The following is a 26,081-nucleotide window of genomic DNA, read 5'->3' on the forward strand; positions in this document are numbered from 1 at the left end:
GCCATGAGAATATGAAAGGTACTTTTTAAATTCAGTTTTTATGATGTCTACAAATGCAGGTGTTAGTATGCCAGAGACAGAAGTTTTTGGGTGTTTTTTTTGTAAATTTTTTTTTAACATCTTTATTGGAGTATAATTGCTTTACAATGTTGTGTTAGTTTCTGCTGTATGACAAAGTGAATCAGCTATATGCACACATATATCCCCATATCCCCTCCCTCTTGCGTCTCCCTCCCACCCTCCTTATCCCACCCCTTTAGGTGGTCGCAAAGCACCGAGCTGATCTCCCTGTGCTATGCAGCTGCTTCCCACTAGCTATCTGTTTTACATTTGGTAGTGTATATATGTCCATGACACTCTCTCACTTCATCCCAGCTTACCTTTCCCCCTCCCCGTGTCCTCAAGTCCATTCTCTACGTCTGTGTCTTTATTCCTGTCCTGCCCCTAGGTTCATCAGAACCTTTTTTTTTTTTTTTTTTAGATTCCATATATATGTGTTAGCATACGGTATTTGTCTTTCTCTTTCTGACTGACTTCATTCTGTATGACAGACTCTAGGTCCATCCACCTCACTACAAATAACTCAATTTCATTTCTTTTTATGACTGAGTAATATTCCGTTGTATATATGTGCCACATCTTCTTTATCCATTCATCTGTCGATGGACACTTAGGTTGCTTCCATGTCCTGGCTATTGTAAATAGAGCTGCAGTGAACATTGTGGTACATGACTCTTTTTGAATTATGGTTTTCTCAGGGTATATGCCCAGTAGTGGGATTGCTGGGTCGTATGGTAGTTCTATTTTTAGTTTTTTAAGGAGCCTCCATACTGTTCTCCATAGTGGCTGTATCAATTTACATTCCCACCAACAGTGCAGGAGGGTTCCCTTTTCTCCACACCCTCTCCAGCATTTATTGTTTGCAAATTTTTTTGATGATGGCCATTCTGACTGGTGTGAGGTGATAACCTCATTGTAGTTTTGATTTGCATTTCTCTAATGATTAGTGATATTGAGCATCCTTTCATGTGTTTGTTGGCAATCTTTATATCTTCTTTGGAGAAATGTCTATTTAGGTCTTCTACCCATTTTTGGATTGGGTTGTTTGTTTTTTTGATATTGAGCTGCATGAGCTGCTTGTATATTTTGGAGATTAATCTTTTGTCAGTTGCTTCGTTTGCAAATATTTTCTCCCATTCTGAGGGTTGTCTTTTGAGACAGAAGTATTGACAATGAAAAATTATCCAAAGCCAAGATTGGCTCCTGTTGCAGAGGTGGAAATGGTTGTGATGGAATTCAAGTAACCTCAGGACCCTGGGATTTCTGAATTTCAGAACTTTAAGAGAATCTTCCAGTCCTTCCTGCTTAAATATGAATGGACATAGATTGCCATTACTGCCTTGCCCCACTTCTCCCAGATTTAGATCACCGGTATTTATAAAGCTTTCCAGTCACAAATAGTTTCTTGCATTTCCCATTCCTTGCCATAGGGTCCTCTTTCAGTTCCATATGCTTTTATTGGCACTTACTTTGATTTTCTTTACAGCAGCAGCTGCTAATTAGTGACAGCTTTCGAGTGAGCAGCTTGTCATTTTTGGCAGGGGTAGGGGCCATCCATAGCAATTCAAGGCTATATTTTCATTTGCTAAATTTACTTTGCTACATGGAAATACATCTTGAATTAAAAAATAGTCTGTAGTCAAAGGTGGTTATATTTGCTGAAATATCTTCCTGAGTTGGCATTTGGTCCTGTAGTTGACGAACTCTCTGGAGATAAAACATAGGTTCAGTGTCTATCAGACCGATGCAATTAGTCCTGAGTCATCCTTCTAACGTTAATCAACATTCTGGATGTAGAAACTCATCATCTTGTTTTGGCACAATAGTAAATCACTCTGGATTGTATTTGGTAGTATGCATGGTAACCGAAGGAGTGAATTGTTGGTATACGTTGTGCTTCCTGTTTATACTCAACTTCTTTCTTGAGACATAATTAAGGGAAAGAAACAGTTTAGTTTGCATAAAGAAGATGCTTTCTTTGGAATTTCAGCTCATATCAGCATCATCACATGTCATGTAATTCTCCTTTTTGAAATTGCTGCAAGGAGGTGTCAGCTCTGTTTTACAAACTTGTCACGATGTTTATGGAGCGGTACAGCTTGCAATTTGTATTTACCTTGATTAGCACCAATGATGAGTCAAAACCTCCGTCACAGTTTCTATAAAGTGTGATTCAGTCCCATTATTCCTGTAATAAGGATTCAAGTTAATGACCTCCGCAGTGTTAAAAATAACATCTTGAAGGAAATAACTGACCTACCATTCATTTCCCCCAATTTAGGTTCTTTTTGTAACATGGAGGTCTACCCAAATTATATTTAATTTAACACACAGTTATTGACTAGCTACCATGTACCTATGCTGAGGAAATCAAAATGAATGAGACATGGTTCCTTCCCTGGTATAACTTCCAGTCTAGTAGTTGAGCAACAGCTAAATCAGAAATGCTTTGGTTCTTACGCCCAGAATGGAGGATAAATTCTAATTCTAGAGAGGTAAAGAATTCCATCTTTTTTAAAATTGGATGATCAAGATGATAAAAGACATAGGATACAAGTATTGTGTTGATTTTTTTTTTTTAGCTAAATGTTTTAAAGATTGTATGCGGCACCTTTCATAGGAGCACGGAATTGCCAGGTGTCCCTGCCCCAGATTTCCCCATGACATATTGGACAACACTTAAATTCAGACGTCGTCTTCCCCATCAGAGTACCTCTCAGTGGCATGGCTTGGTAAACCCAAATGATCTCCTAACAGTCGACTCATATTTAATGGGCACTGTGCACAGTAACGTAGTTATTTCTACATTTGTCATATTAGTGTTAGTCAATTATCACAGGAATTTATCATTTACATCTTCTCTCTAACTTCATATTCACATCAACATCAGGTAACTTGATGTTTAGTTATTGGTATCATGTGAACAGTTATCAAGATAACTGACTTCAGTATCTTTTACTATCCTATCTTACCCACTAGAATAGTTCACAAGTTGTTTTCACATTTGTATTAGTGATATTGTCCCTTTAATGAGAAATGTTTTCTGCCAGCAGAAAACCTGAGTTTAGAATGATCTCTGATAAATATTGGTGATAGATAATAATGTATCTAATGGAAACCCAGTAAGGAATTTGGGAACAAATATAACAAATGTAACCACTCCCTTCTCATAGGAAATGTCACAGTGTTAATTCTGAACACAAGTGGTCAGGATCTAGGTTTGGGCCTCACTGGAAAATCACCCACCCCCAGAACGATTCTCGTTTTTCTCCTCCCACTCCCCTTTATAATCTAAAGCTTTTAGCTGATTTCTGATTGATTGAGAAGAGTGAAGGTGAATAACCAAACCCCTAATATGGCTTCCTTTGGTTGTGTTTGAAGGTTTGTCATCTTGATGTTCTCTGACCTTTAGGGAAGGGTGTCCCATTTAAAACATTTTTGGATTGTCAAATAATTTTTGGTATCTGTGAGTTGCACGTTGTTAATTTACTTTGTAGCTTTTATTATAAAGCAGTCTTAAACCACAGGTATCATGGTCAGGAAAAACTCATTCGGTTAGGTGAGGTTTTTAATAAATAAAGCACAGGGGTTGAGAGTATGAGCGCTGGAAATGGGCAGCCTGGTGCTAATCCCAGCTCCTTCACTTACTTGCCACAGGACTTTGGGCAAATTTTCTAACTCTTAAGCCTGCTTCCTCTTATATAGAATGGGGATAGTAATCCTACTGCCTCATAGGGTTGTCATGAGGATTAAATGAGGGTACATATAACATGCAGGCAACAGTCCATGACGTAGTAAGAGTTCCTTGAATGTTTATTGTTACTACTGTTACTATTATTACTATTACTACTGCTGCTAGTACTCCCTTTTTCTCCTTTCCCGTGCTAATTCCTTTGCTGTTATTTAACATTTGGTGATTAAGTGTAGGGAAGGCTTAGAAATTTAATAGTTTGTTTTGTTTCCAACATGAAACAGTTTCTGGTGTGGGTAGCAGTAGTTAATTTAGCATATATAACAAACTGATAAGTTTTTCCTTGAAACCCAAACTGTCTTCATTTCAAAGGAGGTATTCTCAGAGTGGGGTTGCATACCCTCCATCATCAAAGCCTAGAATCTTTACAAGACTTTGTCTCACAAAAAGCCTTGTGTCTCTGTTGCCACCACAACCTGAAACTAACGAGTTAGAAACCACATAGAGCCCTATGACATGCTTGTAGGAGCCCTTCTGAAGGACCCATCACATTTTCTTGTAAGTTGCACATAGATAGCTAAGCCAGGAACCGATCTGGTTGAGGAAACAAAAAGTTTTTGTTTTTCCTTCCCTCTCCACTTTTAAACTCAAAAGATCTAATTTTGTTGCCTCTGGGAAGATTAAATGCATAGATGCTCACTTAACTTAAAGAAGTCTACGTAAGAATGCGGTGGTGTTTCTTTGGGGGTTAGGAGTCTTCAGTATTGTTCCACAACTATTCAGGGTTACTACCTAAAGAAGATTTAATATCATATTTTCTGTCTTCTTGCCCTTTTTGTTATTAGTTGTACAGTCTTTAAACCATGTCTAATCTAAGAAAAAATATATCCCTTGTATATGTGCTTTTACTGATTGTCAGCATTGAACCTGGCCAGTGCCTTAGCATGTTGGACAGGTGATTTGACTTTAGTTTGAGAAGAAGAAAGCTAAAGATTTATTTTTATATCAGTCAACTAGGGACCTTATATGTTGCCATATTTGTTATAGCCAAAATGCCACTTTATTTTTAGGTGGAGACTTCTGGAGCAATAGTATAAAGGCTAGGATGGTTCCAATCCTGTCCTTTTCCTCATGTTTAAGTCCACATTAAATCCGGTAGTTCTTAAGAGTTCCACTGCTGTTTAAAGAGTGTAGCTCCATGTGATCTTATTGTCTTTAATTTAGTCAAGTGAGACACTACATTACATAGGTTCTGGGTCTCACATTTGCTTTGTTTTTCTTTGGAGCTTTACTGGAAACCGAATGCTATTGCGTTCTAGCTACAGAAGCAGGAGGGGAAGTTGGCAAGAATTAACTGCTTTCTGTTTGGTCTGTCTGTGGCAGCTGACCTTTTGGAAGGAAATCGCTGCTCTTTGCTTCTTCCTGTAACAGTGCAGCCTGTGAAAGTACGTACACACAGAAGGGTTCTGTCGTTATCCTGGCTGGTGTCTTGGGGCATAAGCTGTTAGTTAAGAGGTGGGAGTCTTTCAATGCAGTGTGTTGTAGGAACATGCACTCAAGTTCACGGAGCTAAGTTGTGTGTAGATATCCCAGTAGATAGGTAGTGAGAGAGTATCTGTTTCCAGAAAAAGTAGTTTGTTTTAGCAAAACTAATTGTATTTTCTTGCCAAGTCCCAGTGTTAATGCTATGGACAATTACTTTGTGTGCAGTTTTAATTAATCTTAATGTTGAATGTCCTAATATCAGTATTATTTCTTTTACTAGATCACCTTTTTTTCCTGAGAGGCCAAACATTTTTATTTTCCAAGACATGAGCTCTTATTTAAATGTCATTTCATCTCAGAATTAGAATTAACTTCTTTTTTTTTTTAAATTTTATTTATTTATTTATTTATTTATTTATGGCTGTGTTGGGTCTTCGTTTCTGTGCGAGGGCCTTCTCTAGTTGCAGCAAGCGGGGGCCACTCTTCATCGCGGTGCGCGGGCCTCTCACTATCGCGGCCTCTCTTGTTGCGGAGCACAGGCTCCAGACGCGCAGGCTCAGTAATTGTGGCTCACGGGCCTAGTTGCTCCGCGGCATGGGGGATCCTCCCAGACCAGGGCTCGAACCCGTGTCCCCTGCATTAGCAGGCAGACTCTCAACCACTGCACCACCAGGGAAGCCCTAGAATTAACTTCTTACCACACCTGCTACCCATTGTTGGACCCACCTTTTCTGCAGGAGTTGTTTTACTTAGATACAGTGAGTATTATACCCCACACACTGGCATTTTCTTCAGAAAGCTACAGTTGGGCTTCCAAATTGGAATATCATCCAGTGAGCAGGCAAAGGAACTAGCTGATGAGCCATTTCTCTCTTAAAAGAAAAGATTTTAGTCTTCCGTTATTTTAACCAAAACATATTTAGGTTCATTTTTTATTTTGTTTTTCAAAAGGATTTATATTCAAGTAAGTGTCTGTAAGCAAAAGTGAAGTTGATTATGATTATTGGTGAGTGCAGAGAACACAGCTACCTGAAAAGGGGGCAAAATACCATATTCTTCTGCATTTAGTTTGAGTTCAGTTTATAGGCATGCTTTTCCAATGTATTATTGGTCTCTTTCCTAGATTTACTGTTAATAGTAAAGATTGTTGGGTGAGCGTTAGTGTTGATGTACATAAAATGTGTAGAGAGTAACCTTGGGAGAATTATCTAAAGTCTTTCCTTAGCAAGGTGGCCCTGTAGTGCTTCTTTTCTGTTCTTGGAACCTGGCCTGATTTGTTCAACCTTCCTGAGAGTACAAACCTTGCTTTGGCTTTAGGTATAGGTTCTGGCACAAAATAAGTTGATATCAACGAAACAGGAAGCTTTCCCCCCAGTTCTGTTGGCCTTTGAGTAGGAGCAAAGTTAAGAACGGATGGCTAAGGCTTTCTGGGAGCTGATTTTGTAACTGTGTCCTTCTAGAGGCCTTGAATTGTTACCCTTGAACTATCAAGGGCCTTCATCTAGGCCAGTTGTGTCCAGGTGTGTCATTAGGGGTAAGGGAAATAGAGTTTTTAAAAAGGAATTCTTTAAAATAAATGAATAAATAAATAAATAAAATAAAAATAAAAATAAAAAGGAATTCTTGCACTGCTGGGAGTGGTTTTCTGTGTATTTTATTCTATTTACTATCGGAACAAGTTTGCAGGGACCGTTGCTCAGTCATGTCAAAGGTGAAAAAGAGCCAAACATGAATCTAATAAGTATGTATTATTTCTTGCCTTGAAATATGACTTTCTCAAATATTCTTTTTTGTCTTTTCTATTTTCCATGTTTTTTTCAGAAATCACAAGAAAACCTCCCAGATTCAAAGTCTGCTCCCTCTGAGATCACTAATCTTCAACCTGGTCTAAGTTCTAGTTTACCCTTTTTTAATTTTTGGTATTCTGAACTTTTCAGTGTGAACATTTTCAAACACTCACAAAATAAGAATAGTGTATAATGAATTTCCGTAGATTCATCACTCAAGTTCAAAAATTACCAAAATTTTGTTAATCCTTTTTTATGTACTCTCCACATAAACACCTTTTTGTTTCTTCTGGACTTCAAAAAAATACTTCAAAATATATTTTTGTGCCACTTACTTTTATATTACTTCTAAAAGAAGGGTTTATTAAACAAAATATAATATGAACAGTTATTGAGTGCAAGACATTGTAAAGGATTTAAATAAAATATAAATAGATGTCAAAATTACAAATTAATCTTAACTATTAATAGTCTTGAACCACTACTTGAAAACATTGTTGTTATGTACTTGAAGGTAATAGAATTGCATTTCTTTCTCTTTTTTTTAAACATTTATAGTTTCTTTTATTTGTTTGTTTGTTTATTTATTTTGGCTGCACCGGGTCTTAGTTGCAGCACGCAGGATCTTCGTTGCCGCGTGTTTAGTTGCGGCATGCGGGATCTTTAGTTGTGGTATGCATGTGGGATCTAGTTCCCCGACCAGGGATCAAACCCGGGCCCCCTGCACTGGGAGCGCAGTCTTGCCCACTGGACCACCAGGGAAGTCCCGAATTGCATTTCTTTTTTAAGAAATGTGTAAATATCTCATGCCCTACTTAAATCAAGACTACCTAATTTGTGCCATAAGCTGGATACTGTCACGATGGGAAATATTTCTTCCTATGTCTTTTGCATGTCCCTTTATGCTTTATTCTTGTGGATTAGTGAGCAGTGCCAATTGCCCATGATTATTAAATTTATATTTCAGGTTTTACCTTTTTTTTTTTTAAGTATTTGTTTATTTATTTATTTATGGTTGTGTTGGGTCTTCGTTTCTGTGCGAGGGCTTTCTCTAGTTGTGGCAAGCGGGGGCCACTCTTCATCGCGGTGCGCGGGCCTCTCACTATCGCGGCCTCTCCTGTTGCGGAGCACAGGCTCCAGACGCGCAGGCTCAGTAATTGTGGCTCACGGGCCCCAGCTGCTCCGCGGCACGTGGGATCTTCCCAGACCAGGGCTTGAACCCGTGTCCCCTGCATTGGCAGGCAGATTCTCAACCACTGCGCCACCAGGGAAGCCCCAGGTTTTACATTTTAAACAAAATTTAATAAATAAAAAAACTTTACAAAAAATTGTACCAAAACTCCTTCACCTAAATGTAACAGCTGTTTATAGTTCTCTCTGACCTTTCTCTGGTATGTGTCCTCTAGCATACATACTGTGTACACTTTTCATTTAATATTCCTTTATTTATACTTTTAGAAAATATCTATGGCCTTATATTTCAACATAGCCTTTATATTTCATTTAATTATTGCACAGTATTCCATCAGATTAATATGTTATAGTTTAACCAGTCTCTTATTTTGGACATATAGGTTATTTCTAGTTTCTCACTACTGTGTTTAATACTGTCTAACTGTTGTCCCTAGGGGTTAACCTAGTGCTAGGTGCTCTTCAAAGCAAATTTTGCTAGGTGGAAATTTAATACTATAATTCTCAGTGATAAGAGGGAGGCTGTGAACTCTAATGAGGAAAATAATAGGAACGTGTGTAGATTTATTAATAAATTGCCTTTTAAACAAAACTTCAGAACAGAAGGGAAGGGATTATCTTTCATCTAAATGGTACAGAAACTCAGTATATTGTAATAGCTGAGGAATTTCTATCTCCTGAACTGTGGGATTCGACCTTTTTGAGAGACACAGTCTAAGGTGAGTTGGTCTTAACAGTATAAATGGGTACAGATATAAACCTTCATTAGGGGCTTCCCTGGTGGCGCAGTGGTTGAGAATCTGCCTGCCAATGCAGGGGACACGGGTTCGAGCCCTGGTCTGGGAAGATCCCACATCCCGCGGAGCGACTAGGCCCGTGAGCCACAGTTGCTGAGCCTGCGCGTCTGGAGCCTGTGCTCCGCAACAAGATAGGCCGCGATAGTGAGAGGCCCGCGCACCGCGATGAAGAGTGGCCCCCACTTGCCGCAACTAGAGAAAGCCCTCGCACAGAAACGAAGACCCAACACAGCCATAAATAAATAAATAAATAAAATTAAAAAAAAAAAAAAGATTCAACTTTAAAAAAAAAAAAAACCTTCATTAGAGGGACTTCCCTGGCGGTCCAGTGGTTAAGACTCCACGCGTCCACTGCAGGGGACTCGGATTCGATCCCTGGTCAAGGAACTAAGATGCTGCATGCCGCGAGGCACGGCCTAAAAAATAAAAAAATTTTTAAAATTAAAAAATAAAAACCCCTCATTTGAAATTCTGAGGCTGACATGGGGCTACATGGCAGCCTCAGATCATTTCTTACTTTTCTGTAATGCAGATGGTCCTTGTTTGTGGGCTACAGTAAATGTTTTTTGTTCTCTGAAAAATGTTATTGATGTAGCTTCTTCCCAAGTGGGTTGTTCAAGTTGCTTAATAGATTTCAACACAGAGATAATGATAATGCCCACGCATTCAAGCTGCAGGCCAGTATGGCATGAGGGAGACCTTCCCCCTCTCCCTCTCCCTCTCGCTTCCTTTTTCCCAAAGTAATATGTAATGATTTTGCTGTGATGTAAAGATTTATGACTGATTGTCTTCCCAGAATATTATTATCTCTATGTTGCCTGGCAGATTTTTCCTTGTTTGTTTCTTTGTGAGCCAAATACTTTTATTCTTTCTGTTCGCTTCCCATCTGATTTTATTAGAGAATTGCCTTCCTGATGGCTTATAAAGTAGTGTTTAGAAATTTTTTTTTAAAGAGCAGATGGTTCCAGTGTTGACCTACTTCTAGATGGGATAGTTTTACTCTAACCTTACTTGATGTTAGGCCAATTTTAATATGAGCAGAATCTGAATCCTTTATTGCTACTATTTAATATTTTTCTGTCCCTCCAAGTTCCTACTGCTAGGTAATCACCACCACTGAAGAGATGTATTGACAGTAAAGCAGAAAACACAGCCAGAGAACTTGCTCTTTATATTCCATCCAAAGTCCTTTAGTCATTAAATGGTGCTGATATGATTAACAGTTTTGAATCCTGGTTCCTTGCCAGATCAGATTTCTTTTCAGATCAGAAGCATTGTTTATACATCTTCTGTTTCATCTGCCAACCAGCCCAAGCCTTTGCCCAAATCAGAGCCCTGCAATATTAGGTTTCTGATTCTAATTTCTTATTCATTTTCTTTCTTTAAGTTATGAAATATAACAAACATGCAGAAAAGTACAAAACATAATATGACAAACTACCACCACAAGTCCTCAAGACAAAGGCAGCATGGTGCAGTGTAGAGTACAGACTGGGGCCAGGCTGCCCAGATCCAGCCCACATGGTACCCCTCAGCAGTGTGGGACCTGGGGCAAATATTTTACCCCCAAAAGAAACCCATACCCATTAAAAGTCACTGCCCATCCCCTAGCCCTTGGCAACCACCTGTCTGCTTTGTTTCTGTGGGTTTGCCTATGCCTATTCTGGGCATTTCCTATAAATGGAATTTACAATATGTGGCCTTTTATATCTGGCTTCTTTCACTTAGCATCTTGTTTTCAAGGTTTATCCATATTGTAGCATGTATCAGTACTTCATGCCTTTTTTATGGCTAAATAATATTCCATTTAATCTATTTTATTTTTCCATTCATGTCCATATTATCCATTCATCCATTGATGGACATTTGGGTTGTTTCTAACTTTTGGCTATTATGAATAATACTGCTATGAACATTTGTGTACAGGTTTTTGTGGACATATGTTTTCAATTCTCTTAAGCATATACCTAGGCATGGAACTGTTGGGTCATATAGTAACTCCATGTTTAACCTTTTGAAGAACCTTCAGATGATTTTCCAAAATTGTTACACCATTTTACAATCCTGTTTAATTTGCTGAGCCTCAATTTCCTCATCTATAAAGTGGGAATAATAATAGGGCTACCTCGTCGGATTTTTGTGAGGGTTAAATGGTAGACTCATAAAAGTACTCATTGTTATAAAATAATACAAGTGTTCAGTAAATGATAGTAAATGACATTAAATGATAAATCTGGATGGTGGATAATAACACTAATAAATGTTACTTTAAATCAGTTTTCATTCTTATTTCTGGAATTTATTAGATGAATCAAAATATTTGTTGCTAATAATTCATACTTGAATTAGTTGGAGTCAGGTGCATCCTTGGAAAGAATAGGAAAAGGCTTAGCTCCTGGCTGCCAGAAGAGCACATCAGAATGGATGTGTTTTTTGGGGTTTAGTATACTTATGGCAGCCTTGCTCTCCTTACACCACCCTTCACAGTCCTTAATTCCCTCGTTCAGAGGTGAGGGAGCAGTCCTCCCAGTGCCTTTCCACCAGCCTCCGTTAGGTCTCACCTGTGGGAGTCCTGGTGCCAGTGAAATTGATTAAGAAATGGGAATACCAACTTTTAACAGGAAGGTAAAGTTTATGTGCAGGATATTGGTTAAGGAGAAAGATAGCAAGAGCTCTTTGTGGAAAATTGACTTTGGGAAGGTACTTAATTGAAGTGAGTTAAAATTGGAGGTGGGGAGAAGGAAGCCACCTTTGTAAGTTTAAGGTTGTAAAAGTTAGGGAATTCCCTGGTGGTCCGGTGGTTAGAACTCCGCACTCTCACTGCTGAGAGCCCGGCGTTCAGTCCCTGGTTGGGGAACTAAGATCCCACAAGCTGCACTGTGCGGCCAAAAAAATTAAAAATATATATTTTTTAAAAAGTCAGAATAAGATTGAACATTTACTATGAGCCAGGCGCCATTTTAAGCATTTACCCATCTTAACTCATTCTTATAGCAACCCCCTGAGAGACATAAGAATTATTATTCCCATTTTACAAATAAAGAAACTGAGGCCCAGAGAGGTTTAAGAGATTAAATATTTTGTAGAACTCTGTTTAGGTGAGTTTGCCATTATCTCCAGTACTTGAACCCCATTTTAGAGTCTTTGGCAGTGGTGATGGGATGGAGAATAGGAATTATAAAATGCTTTAAATTATATACATGAATCCAGCAGACCAAATCCCTGTACACGTTTGAAACCCCCTACTCCCACCGCAAACTAGAATTCATTCTTGCAGGTGGCAGGTATGCTTTGGGAACCTTGTGTTGTCCTGTCCTCTGCATCTCCTCCTTGACAGGTTAACGATAGCATTACTTTAGCCACAACATTCTAGAAGTCTTCAGAGAGAGTGAGTTTTGTTTTTTTTTTTTAACAAAGGTTTATATTTTACTTCTAAAAGGGAAAGCATCTAATAAAAAGGTATTTATTATTGGGACAAAATTATCATTAAATCTCACCCACTCATATCATTTATTTAACAAGTACTCATTTCTGCGGTTTTCAATAAGCCTGTAACATTATGAGCTATTAGACTTTGAAACCCTTTTTTTCAAATGCCTGAGGGTCTGCTTTATTTGGGACTCCTAGGATATATCCAGATATATGAGGTCAATGTAGATACCTTATGCTTTCAGAAAGTACAAGATTCTACGTCCAAGGTTGTTTGGGGTTGTTTGGAATGCTTACGAACAGTAAAAATGCAACTAACAAAGCTCAAATAGTTCTCATCTTTGGCTAAAAATAAGATTGTGAATCCATTTCCCAGTCTTTAGAGAAGCCCCTGTGATGATTTACCAAAGATACAAACCACTTCCCTTGTCAGAACATCACGCATTGAAGATGGAGGTGCCCGTAAATAAGCAGAAGAGAGCGGGTACTGAGGACAGACACGCGTTCACTGCATGTGTGGGGTGGCTGGATGAGTACTAGTGGGAAAGGACAGGGAGTCAGCGGATACCAGGTGTAGGCTTTGCCTAATAATGTGTGTAGGACACGTGTGAAGTTTTGACGTGTATGAAGAAAAGCACTACTTAGATTCTAGGTTTTATTGATACAGTCGGTGGGGGGAAGTAGTTTTTTTCTAAACTGCATATTTTAAATCGTTGCATGATAATCTCAGTAGGTCATCTCATATTCCATGTGTATATAACTCTTAGTTTAAAAGTCAAATAAAAATGATTCTGTACTGTTCAGTGTATTTTTATTTTACATTTTTGACCATTGGTAGGCAAAATCTACTTTCCAGCTCTATCAAAGCATTTTTTGTAGTGAAATTATACTGTATTTATCAAAATAAGGTGGTTACCACCTTATATTTACCCGCTATTACCCTTTAAATGACATTTTAGAAAATAACTATTATGGCATGTTCATATTTAGAACCATAAAAAATATTCTGAAAACTTCTAAGAGCTTAGCATTCTAGTCTTTTATAAAAACTAAGAACTAATATAAAACTTGACAAAACAGTGTGACGTTTATATAATACGCCTACCTATGTGGCATATCACCATAGTATTTCTTTCTTAGAACAATAATAGACTCCTGGAATTATGCTCAGACAGCAGGACATATGAAATATTTACCAAATATTTGGTGTGTATTTATTCACTCAGCCAATATTTAAGTATAAAGTTATACTTAACATGGCATGCCACCATAATAGGTACTGGAGATACAGTGGTGAATAAATGTGCTCCCTCACTTACTGTTCTTATTCAGTGGGGAAACAGACAAAAACAAATTAACAAAAACTAAAAGGGAAAATTACAAATTGTGGGCTTCCCTGGTGGCGCAGTGGTTAAGAATCCGCCTGCCAGTGCAGGGGACACAGGTTCAAGCCCTGGTCTGGGAAGATCCTACATGCTGTGGAGCAACTAAGTCCGTGCACCACGACTACTGAGCCTGCTCTCTAGAACCCGCGAGCCACAACTACTGAGCCTATGTGCCACAACTGCTGAGCCCATGTGCCACAACTACTGAAGCCCATGCTCTGCAACAAGAGAAGCCACGGCAATGAGAAGCCTGCATACTGCAACGAAGAGTAGCCCCCGCTCACTGCAACGAAGAGTAGCCCCCGCTCGCTGCAAATAAAAAGAAAGCCCGCACGTAGCAACGAAGACCCAATGCAGCCAAAAATTAATTAATTAATTATTTTAAAATTACAAATTGTTCCATATGTGATTAAGGGACAGATAGACCATTGACTCACCCAAATTATAAAATCTGTATCATTTTCTTGACTTGGTATTTCATACTGATATCTTGTTCTGTGATGACTTTGAAAAGAGCTGATAGATTCGACTGAATTGTGTATATACATTTATTTATGCAATAACAAAAAATTTACTGAATGCTTATGTGCTGGGCACCGTTTTAGGCCAAGAGAAAGAGCAGAAAACAAAACAAAGTCATTGTGTTCGTGGTGATTTCACCCTAGTGGGAAGTCATTAAACAAATATGTGATAAATATCAGGAAGTGATAAATGATACCAAGAAAAATAAAGCAGACTGAGACGATAGGGAGTGAACAGAATACTATTTTATTTGGGTAGACTGAGGAGTCTCTTTGAAGATAAACATTTTCCCACAGTCTTCCTTCTGTCTCTTGGGTCAATTCAGTTAATGAATGCAGGATGCAAGATAATTTTTGTGTCTGTTGGTATCATTCACATATTCATTACGAGAGCTATGGCGAGGTCCTGCTTCTTTCCAATTCCTTACCACTAAAAGAGATTAATACTACCCGAATTCTTTTCTTCATTCCTTGATCATTCTTGCCAAAGCACCTTCATCCATCCCATCCATCCCTTTACCTTTTGTCCAAAAAACATGCTTTGGTATCTCTTCCAATTTTCCAAAATCTTGGGATATGATATGAGTCATTTGATTAGAAATTATATTGTACAATTAAATGTCTTCCACATATTTGATTGTAATGTGGGATTACTTCTGGAGAGAGCTCTTTTATCCCAGTCTTTCTCCTAGTAAACCCTCAGCCATGAAATTTGATGTCCTGGGTGATCTTACAGTGATCCCAGCCTTAATGCTCAAAAGCCGTAAATTGTACACTGCTCAAGTGTTCTACAGCATTGCACAAATCTAAAATAGGTAACTGGCACCCACCCCACACCTCATTGTTGGCTAACTAACTTGTCCCATAAATAGCTCTGTGTTATGCGATCAGACAACTACAACTAACAGAGAAGGGATTTTTGTTTCCTAACACACTTGCGTGGTCTCTGGTATTCAACAAAATCAAGGTCTAATTCACCGTACCCTGACTATAACACAGTTCTTAGGAGAATCGTGCAAATCAGTAGCCAGATAGTTTTGGATGGGATTCAAGATATCCCTGCCTTATACCAAATTCCACACTATGGAATAGTGTGGAATTTCCACTTCCACAGTGTTAGAGCAAGACTCCGTTTTAGTCCCCTTTGTGTACATGAAAGTACTGTTGATGTCACAATCTGGTTAATCCCAGAGAGTTTCTGCCAAATGAATTAAAAATTCTTAGGTGAGGGCTTCCCTGGTGGTGCAGTGGTTAAGAATCCGCCTGCCAATGCAGGGGACATGGGTTCGAGCCCTGGTCCGGGAAGATCCCACATGCCACGGAGCAACTAAGCCCATGCGCCACAGCTACTGAGCCTGTGCTCTAGAGCCCGCGAGCCACAACTACTGAAGCCCGTGTGCCTAGAGCCCGTGCTCCGCAACAGGAGAGGCCACCTCAGTGAGAAGCCCGCGCACCGCAAGGAAGAGTAGCCCCCGCTCACTGCAACTAGAGAAAGCCCGCGCGCAGCAACAAAGACCCAACACAGCCAAAAATTAAAAAAATAATAAATTAAATAAATAAATTTAAAAAAAAATTCTTAGGTGAGTCTGAGAAGGCATCGTGGTAGTTTTATAAAACCGTTTTTCTGAAATCAACAGTGTGTTTTAAAAACCTACCCACCATTGCAATATAATGGTTCTTGCTTCTAACTCTTAGCTGGAATGTGTTGTTTTTATGTCTGAAAGATTTTTAAATGCTATAATTTTAACAGAACATTGCTCTGTAAATTCCTAAGCAGTAAATCAGAAGGGGAACCTTGGGGTTATTTTTCCAAATAAATCTGTGCCCTTTATGTGCAAACAATTACTGCTCAGGTAAATAGTGATAATACATAGGGTTCCATCCGTGCTTTAGATATTATATTTTCTTTTACTGGGCCTTTTTTAAAATGGCAATATGTTTACTGCATTTCTTAAAAGTCAGAATACCAAATCTAAAACAAGTGATTTTTTACAAAATCCCTGTGCTGCATATTTATCATTACTGTTGAAATGCTGCTTACTGTTGCTTCAAGTTTGGAACACATGTAAAAGAAAGAACATGTCTGTGATATCAAAGCTATAGGCAGTTCTTCCCTTAATGCTGGATTTGTACTTTTGCTTATAGGACTTCAATACATTTTATAGTCAGAGCTTCATAGACCCAGTTATATACCTTTCCATGGCCACACTGAATTTTGAAAACATTTTGAAGCTAAAATTCAGTTCAAGAATACTGATCTTTAGTCTATCAAAAAGGGCTTAAATGCATTTATCTCTGGCCTTTATAATCGAGTATTTACTCTAATGGATTTAAAAGGGGAAGAAAAAAAGCTCATCCAAACCACTGATTGTTTAACAGATTGTAAACCATGGCTGTGTGGATACAAGCCCAGCAGCTCCAAGGAGATGCCCTTCATCAGATGCAAGCATTGTATGGTCAGCATTTCCCCATTGAGGTGCGGCATTACTTATCCCAGTGGATTGAAAGCCAAGCTTGGTAAGTGAACAAAGTTTTTTCCATCATATTTTGTGAAGCATAAGCATATTGAAGTTTTTTTTTTAATGTATAAATTTATTTATTTTATCTGTTTATTTTTGGCTGCGTTGGGTCTTCGTTGCTGCGCATGGGCTTTCTCTATTTGCGGGGAGCGGGGGCTACTCTTCATTGCAGCGCGTGGGCTTCTCATTGCAGTGGCTTCTCTTGTTGCGGAGCACGGGCTCTAGGCTCACGGGCTTCAGTAGTTGTGGCACTCGGGCTCAGTAGTTGTGGCGCACGGGATTAGTTGCTCTGCGGCATGTGGGATCTTCCCGGACCAGGGCTCGAACCCACGTCCCCTGCATTGGCAAGTGGATTCTTAACTACTGTGCCACCAGGGAAGCCCCATATTGAAGTTTGATTGGAAAGATAACATAGTGAATACTCTAAAAGTTGTACATTTATAAAGAAAATTATGTGACCCATGAAAAGGTATTTAATTCCATCTTAAAGTTTAAGAAGATGGAATAACTATTGGGAGTTTTAAAAATAGGATTTGTTTCCTTTAATAGTAAATTCTGGCTAAAAGCATTAGAATATTGCTGCTAATAAAAAACAGTTAACAAATATGTTTTGAGTGCCTAGCAGTGTTGTAGTTAGTAGAGTTCATAGAAAACATTGAAGCCCTTGTCCACGATGAATTTAGTGTTTAATGGGGCAGATAAGGTATGCATATGCATACAGTTTAATAAAGTGTATTGTTAACAAGTTTAACAATGGTGACTTTGGTATTTTCAAATTTATATGTTTTATATATATATGTATATATATAGGTAAAGAGTAAAAGACAATACACCAAAATGTTAACAATAATTACGTCTTAGTCGCAGATTTAACAACCATGTTTATTTTTCTTATTTCCCAAATTACTGTTTATATACCCAGGGGGAAAATTGTTTTTAAATTCTTTCAGAATTAGTACAGTGCAGTAGACTGACAACAGAGCTTTTTAATCAACAGCGTTATTGCACACCAGGCAGCAGGCTGTCTGCTGTTCTGCTTAGGGCCTGGGCACGTGTTGGTTGGTTACCAGTCTCAATCTGATCTGTCGTATTCATCAGATACTTCAGGCCTCCACCGTCATGGCCAGGAGAGCAGGGGTCCTCATTGACAGAGCCCTGGAGAAACCAGCCTTTATGTTACTATTTGAGGCGAGCTGTAAACCTGTCGGTAATGTTGCCTCGGAATAATTGCAGTTGTGTGTTAGTAGCAGATTTCTTTTCAAAAGCTGGAGAGCACCAAAGGAGGCCAATTTTCTAGGCAATTAAAAAAAAAAACAAAAACTCAGCCTCATGTAATTGAGAAAAAAAGGAGCTAAATATGAGCATGTCAACTGTACCTCGTTTAGTGCTTTTCCATTTCATTTTCATTTTCTATTAAAGATTTGGAGAGTTCAGAAAAACATTAGTAGGAAGTTTCTGTTGATCTAAAATTTCATTTAGTAAATTTCCCATGCAGTCTTCTTACTGAACGAATGTTAAGAGACTTACGTTGATATCAAGGAAAACCTGGATTTTATTCGGTTTTGGTTTTAAGAATATAAAGATTTTAATTAAAACATCTTCAGCTCTTCATGTTTAAACTAAGAAAGTCTATATATATATATATGGCAGAGAGTTAAGTTTTGAAGTACGAGAACCAGTAGTACTTGATTTCCATGAGTTGTGCTCAGAGAGTGTCTCTTCTTAAGAGTGGAGCATTATTGCCAGTCGAAACAGAGGTGCAGGGCTGCCTTCATTCCTTCCAGGCTTTTATTCAGACATATTTAGTACATAGCACACACATATTTGAAATTTGGCTTTCTCCACTGCCTTCTCAAAAGTGCAGATTTGAGCATATTATTTGATGAAGTAATGTGTCAGTGTTTTGGTATACCTGTTTGTGCCCCCATTAGAAATTAGTTGCTAATGACTTCAGGGCTGTGTAGAGATGACAGAGCTGCTTAGCTATCACCAGATCTCTTGTTTGGCTCCAGACCCACCAGCAGTAATGAGTGTTATTTCAACCTTACAGCTGTTTGTTTTCTTCAGTGAGCTGAGTTAAGTAATTTAGTACTGCCCAATAGCAATTGTTGCCTAAGTTGTTAAAAAAAGAAAGAGAGTCAGGGATGAGGGGAAGAGTGGGGGAAGAAAGGGAGGGAGGGAGACCACCCAACCCCTGTCAACCGTTAAGTGGCTCTGAATTTATACGAAGCCCGTAGAGTGATTTCTGTGGTTCATTGGAGGAGTTAACGTTGCCTACATGTCCCAAATCTGCAACTATTGATGTAAATGCTTGACTTGTGTAAATACTTGTAGGCATCTTCTGTCTTAATATCCCATTTCTAGGGCTTCTTAGAAATAATGATAAATGTTGACTCACCTGTCTTTACTTAAGAAATACTCTATGTGAATTTAGCAAGACGTAGAACAAGTCGAGGCTGGAAAAAACACATAGAGCATTCTTGACCCTGTGCCCCCTTATACCCATGAGGGGGTAACTATAAATAGGAAATTATCAGAGTCCCTATTTCCTTCAGAGTACACAAAGCACTTTCCTTTTCCCTTCATTCCTAGAAGCAAATAGCATAAGCACCAGAGCAAGTCAGTAGGAGAAAGAGCAGTACATTGCAAAGAAAAAAGAAAAGAAAATATACTATACATCCCACTTAGGTAATTAGTGGATTAGGAATAGATTAATGTAGGTATCTAGTCAATTTGAATTGGACTGTTTCCTAAAATTTGCAGTGAGCATTATAAAGAAATTACTTTAGCCAAAGAAAAGGTGTGATGCATTGAGGCTGCATTTATACAGGCTGTGTGCATGTATGTATACATATGTATGTAATTTCTTTCCCCTAGGGACTCAATAGATCTTGATAATCCACAGGAGAACATTAAGGCCACCCAGCTCCTGGAGGGCCTGGTGCAGGAGCTGCAGAAGAAGGCAGAGCACCAAGTGGGGGAAGATGGGTTCTTACTGAAGATCAAGCTGGGGCACTACGCCACGCAGCTCCAGGTGGGTGTGATCTTGGGGCCTCGAGGCTCCAGGTGGGCATGAGCTCCAGGCCACGCAGCTCCAGGTGGATGTGAGCGCCAGGCCACACTTCATTCTCTTCCCTGCAGGGGCTCTTCCTTCATTCAGAGATTTTCTTTTTCTTCTTTAACCCAAGGTTGTTGAGTCACATGTGACATGTATAAAGTTCTTATTGTTTGGCTTTGTGGTTGTAGCTGCCTTTTTTAAACTTTTTATTTGAAAATAATTTCAAACGTATAGACAATTATGAGATTGATACTAAGAACCCCTACCTACGCTCAGACTCACCTGTCGTTAACATGTGCTTTACTGTATTCTCCCTCTGCGCTCACGCGCATGCACACACACACACATATTTTCATTGCTTGAGAGTAGGTTACATACATCACGTCCCTTTGTCCCTAAGTACTCCAGTGTGCGTTTTCTAAGAATATGCATCTTCTCTTATGTAGTTATAGTACAGTTATCAACTTCTGGAAATGTAACATCAGTACAACCCTTTTAGGTAATCTTATACCTTTATTTCCATTTTGTCCACTGACTTATTGATGTCATTTAGGGCATTTTTTTCCCCTCCAGCCCAGGATTCTGTTCAAGATCACATATTGCATCTAGTTGTCATGTCTCTTTAATCTCCTTTCATATGGAACCATTTGTCAGTCTTTCTTTGTCCTTCATTACATTGACATTTTAAAATAATTCAGCTCCTCTATTTTTTAAATATAAAATGGACCTTATTTGGGGTTTGTGTGAAGTTTCCTCATGATTAGATTCAGGTTACACACCCCTGATCAGAATTCTAAATAAGTAGTGTGTCTTTCTCAGGGTATCACATCCAGAGGCGTACAACGTCCATCTTATCCTCATTGGTGGTAGTAATTTTGATTGCCCAGTCAAGGTGGTGTCCAGTTTCTTCTCTAATATGGCCTCTTTAAAATGTATTCTGTTTCCAAGCATGGTGCCCTTACTTTAAGCAAATTAAGATGCAAGAAATAGAATAATTTTACCTTCTTCCTGTGATTGGGTTTCCCACAATGTGCTTTTCTTGTCCCCGTTGGCATTGGAGGAGCAGCTTTTCTCATGATTACACCATTGTGACACTAGGAGTCTCCATCATAAGATCTGGCCCCCTGCTCTCAGGTGAGGTTTGGCCCCATAGCATGGAGTGGAACAAAGTAATGTTTGCTCTTGGATTCTTTCAGAACACGTATGACCGCTGCCCCATGGAGCTGGTCCGCTGCATCCGCCATATTCTGTACAATGAACAGAGGCTGGTCCGAGAAGCCAACAATGTGAGTGTCCATGGGTTTGGGGAGAGGCATTGGGATGTCCTTTCTTGCCCAGCTCTTTCTGGACCCAGCTTTGTCAAGATGACTCGGTGTGCATCTGTTGGTGTCATTATAAACAGAGCATTGTCCTTAGAAGCCCAAAGGAAATAGAAGACTGGTCTCTGATCTTAACTGACTTGTAACCTTGATGAGATCACAACCACAAAGCAATGTGAACAAGTGCAAAATAATTTTACCCCAACTGAGTTGTATTTGAGGAGAGGCATGCTTATACTCAGGTGAGATTACTTAAGAACAGCCTCTGCTCACCCCCCAACCCCACAACCAGGTGTGGAAGAAATAGATCCAACCAGGGCAGTTCAGTGGCTGGATCCACAAAGCCCTTGTGGATGCCTCCCCTGTCACTTCATTTGGGGTCTCCAGGACACCGCCTGTGAGTGGTTCACCCTCTTCCCTCAGTCACAAGAAGGTCTTGAGGGAGGACACAGATGATGTGTGTTTCCACAGCCTTGTCCCCCACTGTGTCCCCAGCACCTAGCACAGGTGGCATTGGGTCAGTGAATGACTGTGAAATGAGGGATCATCATTATTAGTAGGAAAACCCAGGTAACTCCTGGGACATGTTGAGTTCTAGTCTCTCCAGAGAGAACCCAGATGGACCCTATGTGGGATACTCTGGTGGAGGTCAGAAGCTTTCTACAGTACTTTATGAAGATGCCATAGTCTGCCAGGTCTCCTATTGCTCCTCTTTTCCCACTCTACCCCAACTCTCACACATAACACTTGCAATTCTCTGACTGAAAGTTTAGCTTTTGGCATCTCAGCCCAGTTATAATGTGAGCATCGCCCTTTCCTTGGGACTATGGCCTAAGGCTTTCTCCCATCCTCCTGCCCAGCTCACTGCTGCCCACACTTTCTCCCTGATCTGTCTCCAGGGTAATTCTCCGGCTGGAAGTCTCGCTGATGCCATGTCCCAGAAACACCTTCAGATCAACCAGACATTTGAGGAGCTGCGACTGGTCACGCAAGACACAGAGAATGAGCTGAAGAAGCTGCAGCAGACTCAAGAGTACTTCATCATCCAATATCAAGAGAGCCTGAGGATCCAGGGTGAGGCTGGTGTAGGAGGGCAGCGTGTGTCTGGGGGACGGGAATGAGGACTAGAGAGAAGCTGGTCAGGTTGGAAGAGAACCAGTTCTCCATTTAGAAGCGTTTACCTCTCTCTGGAGTAGCAGAGAATCATTTGCATTGAAGGCAGTGCAGGAGGCTGACGCTTTGGAAGGGGAGAAGACAGGCGCTGGCCCTTGGAGAGCTTGGGGTCTCACTCTGGCTACCCATGTCCAAGGAGCTCCTGGGCTGTGAGGGAAGACATTTCCTCTTGTGGGAAGGAGCACGGGGACTAAGGAAACAGTATCAGACGGTACTTTATGTGGCAGACAATTTGTAAGTGATGCTTTATTGAAATGTTAAACTTTCGAAGCAGGGAGGGTATTAGGGCCACGGGGGCTGTGTTTTACAGCCTTTTAATATTGTTCTGTGTGGTTATTCAGAGAGGCCGTCCTGGGGCAGAGCAACTAGTGCATCTCAGTTAGCCCTTACAGACAAGGGCTCCCCTGCCTGGGGTAAATCCTGCTGGTACTTGGGTACAGAGAATTTCAGAATTCGGTCTGGAGGGTGTGCAGCCCCACGAGCGCCCCCTATTGACCTTATAGAATTTGGCAGGGTGACTTGAATACAGGCATGCTTTGGAGATGCCAAGGGTTTGATTCCATACCACTAAAATAAAGTGAATATTGCAGTAAAGCAAGTCACATGAATTTTTTGGTTTCCCAGTGCATATAAAAGTTATGTTTATTCTATACTGTAGTCTTTTGAGTGTGCAATAGCATTATGTCTAAAAAAATGTACATACCTTAGTTTAAAAATATTTTATTGCTAAAAAATGCTAACCATCTGAGCCTTCAGCAAGCTGTAGTATATCAAAGATCACCATCACAGATCACCACCACAAATATAGCAATAATGAAAAAGTTTGAAATATTGTGAGGATTACCAAAATGTGACACAGAGACCAGAAAAGAGCAAATGCTGTTGGAAAAATGGCAGCCAATAGACTTGCTTGACACGGGGTTGCTAAAAGCCTTCAATTTATTTAAAAAAAAAAAAAAATGCAGTATCTGTGAAGTGCAATATATTGCAGCACAGTAAAACGAGGTGTACCTGTAGTTTCCTCCCCCTGGTTGCATGCCCAGTTCAAAATCTCAGAGAAGCTTTAGCTCAACCAACCAGCCATGAAAATACACATGCATACACATACCAGGTGCTCCTCTACTACCGTGCCTGTGGGCTCCGTTTTAGAACTGTATTAATACTATTTATTAACTCTTTCCTCCCCAGTAGAATATAAATTTGTTGAGAAGGAACTATGTCTTTTATCTCTGTACCCTGAGACTAGCACATTGCCTGAATCATAGCAGGTGTTGAGTAAATGTTGGGGGGATAATTCTAGTAGCTCTTCTTCAGATCTGAATCCATCCCAGACTGACCTGAAAGAAAGGAAGGCCCTCCTGCTAGACTAGGGAACAGGACATTTCAGGCTGTTATTTCTACCCAAGGCCATTGACTGGTTGACAGTACTGATGATCCTATTCTGGGGTTTTCTGTTTCCTATTTGTGAGGTTGGGTTTCGATTCTGGTTTGGGTTTGTCCCCATCGTGCAATGTCAGTTCAGTCTCATTTATCAAGTGCACCCATCAGAAACACAGACTACTGATCTGTCTGTGCAAGGGAAGCCTCAGCTCCCTCCAGTGGAGCAGACAGTTGCCTCAAGTCTCCTGGCATCCTTCCCAGAAGCTTCTCCAATTTGCCAGGAGAGAGCTAAGTGGGTCACTTGCATAAGGAGGCTGGGCCTGGCGTTGGGATCCCCACCACCTCCCTGTGGGTGGCAGGATTCCGAGGTGGCTCTCCAGATTATTCTGCTATGTTCCTTACCTGCTCAGTCCCCCGCAGTCATGTTAGAACCATATTTCTAAGTTCTCTTCTAGTTCTGGGCTTTCCTGGCTGTCTAGGGTTGCTTTAGTGTGTCCTTAGTTGCTTTTGTGCGTCCATAGGGCAGGGCCTCGGTCAGTGTGACATGGCCCTCAGAGGCCTGCCAGGAACTTGACCAAGACCTGCTGACTGACGCTGTCATCTTCTTGACTCAGCCCCAGTAAGGACCGTGGGACGTTCCAAAAGCCTATTGGTGGGGGTAGGAACGCCAGCATCTAGGATGGTGATTGCCTGTGGAGGGAGGGATGGGGATGCCGGCAGGGGAGGGTGTACAGGTGCTTAACTGTGGAAATGTTTACTTTCTTAAGCTGGCTTCTTGATACACAGGTGTTCCTTGTATCATCCTTTCTATCAATACTTGCCTAGGTCTTAAGTATTATATAACAGATTTTTTGAAAAGGACGTCAGTGAGGCCTCGTTACCTTATTCCTGCCATCGATGAGATGCCTGACAGCTGGTGTGGAGAGAAGCTGCCTTCCTCTCTTGAGAGAATCTTGCTGCTTTCGTGTCCCCATTGGCCCTGGACACTCTCTCTCTCTCCCTCTTCCAGTTGGTCTGCTGAGCTCACAGTGACCCAACCTGGACAAACACGTTAGGCCCCTTGAGCCCCTGGAGAAACACCCCCTTCCCCGAGGAGAGGCTGCTTCGCTCAGCCCCGCAGAGCAGGGCCTTCCTGATGAGGCTTTGTCCTGTGAGGTTGGGGCTGAGAGCTGCTCCATCAGCCTTTAATCCTGTCCTGTAACCCATTAACCATGAGGACTGACTCTCACCTGGAGCTGATGGTGCCAGGCAGCTTCCTGAGTATTTTCTGTATCGTTGCTTATTTAACGTCACAGCAGCCACTGAGGCAGGTGCCGTGATTCTCCCATTTTACACCTGGGGAAGCTGAGGCATAGGAGAGTGAGGTGATTTGCCCGAGTTCACCCACCTTTTAAACGGCGAGGACACACTTCAGACCAGGCAGGGTGGCTCTAAGCCGGACCCCACGTGGGGAGAGGAGGGCTGGGTGGGCAGGGAGGCCATGGGCTGGCTCCTCCTCAGCTGTACCCCAAGCTTCCGTCTCCCCACTCCCCAAGGGGAGCTCAGAGTCGGGGGGCCAGGGGACGGAGCCCACTCATCTTTGGGCGCCATGGCTGTGGAACCCTGACTGGCCACTTGTCAGCTGTGTCCCCTCCAGGGTTTTGCCTCCAGAACAGGTGAGTGCAGTTCTGCCGGGCTCCCTGCTGGACCCGGGGAGGTCATGGTCGTGGGTGTCCTGTCCCCTCCTCCAGCTCAGTTTTCCCAGCTGGCCCAGCTGAACCCCCAGGAGCGTCTGAGCCGGGAGACGGCCCTCCAGCAGAAGCAGGTGTCCCTGGAGGCCTGGCTGCAGCGCGAGGCCCAGACGCTGCAGCAGTACCGCGTGGTGAGTGGGCTCTGCGTCCCTCCCCTCCCGGGCGTGGAGGTGACACCCCGAGCCGAGCCGTCCCGGGGACCTGAGCGAGGGAGAGAGCCAGGAGGAGCGCGGGACCCAGCAGAGCAGGAGGCCAGAGCCTTCCTCCCTGTGTGGGCACGCAGGGCAGAGCGGGTCGGCAAGGGGAGAGGAGAGGCCCTGCGGGGCTGTTCTGAGAGCCCCGAAGGGCCGCTCACCCGCCGCCCGCCCCTCAGGAGCTGGCCGAGAAGCACCAGAAGACCCTGCAGCTGCTGCGGAAGCAGCAGACCATCATTCTGGATGACGAGCTGATCCAGTGGAAGCGGCGGCAGCAGCTGGCGGGGAACGGAGGGCCCCCCGAGGGCAGCCTGGACGTGCTGCAATCCTGGTAATGGGCGTGGGGGGCCGGGTGGGGGCGG

The 26,081-nt window shown here is 41.3% G+C and overlaps 1 protein-coding gene across 4 annotated transcripts in view; it reads left to right on the plus strand.

Moving 5' to 3' along the window:
• The window catches only part of LOC133080476 (signal transducer and activator of transcription 5B), a 57,758-nt gene that overhangs the window by 18,719 nt on the left and 12,958 nt on the right, over nucleotides 1–26,081 (plus strand). For 3 of the 4 annotated variants that reach the window (XM_061176390.1, XM_061176391.1, XM_061176392.1), the window contains exons 2-7: nucleotides 16,726–16,863; nucleotides 19,743–19,899; nucleotides 21,120–21,209; nucleotides 22,142–22,316; nucleotides 25,526–25,656; nucleotides 25,899–26,050. In XM_061176390.1, coding sequence (XP_061032373.1) covers nucleotides 16,736–16,863; nucleotides 19,743–19,899; nucleotides 21,120–21,209; nucleotides 22,142–22,316; nucleotides 25,526–25,656; nucleotides 25,899–26,050 — 833 coding nt within the window. In that variant the 5' untranslated portion in view covers nucleotides 16,726–16,735. Of the gene's footprint in view, nucleotides 1–16,725; nucleotides 16,864–19,742; nucleotides 19,900–21,119; nucleotides 21,210–22,141; nucleotides 22,317–25,525; nucleotides 25,657–25,898; nucleotides 26,051–26,081 lie in introns of those variants that run through there. The other variant, XM_061176393.1, reaches the window with a different exon arrangement.

Source organism: Eubalaena glacialis, chromosome 19 (assembly GCF_028564815.1).
Source record: "Eubalaena glacialis isolate mEubGla1 chromosome 19, mEubGla1.1.hap2.+ XY, whole genome shotgun sequence".
NCBI lineage: Eukaryota > Metazoa > Chordata > Mammalia > Artiodactyla > Balaenidae > Eubalaena > Eubalaena glacialis.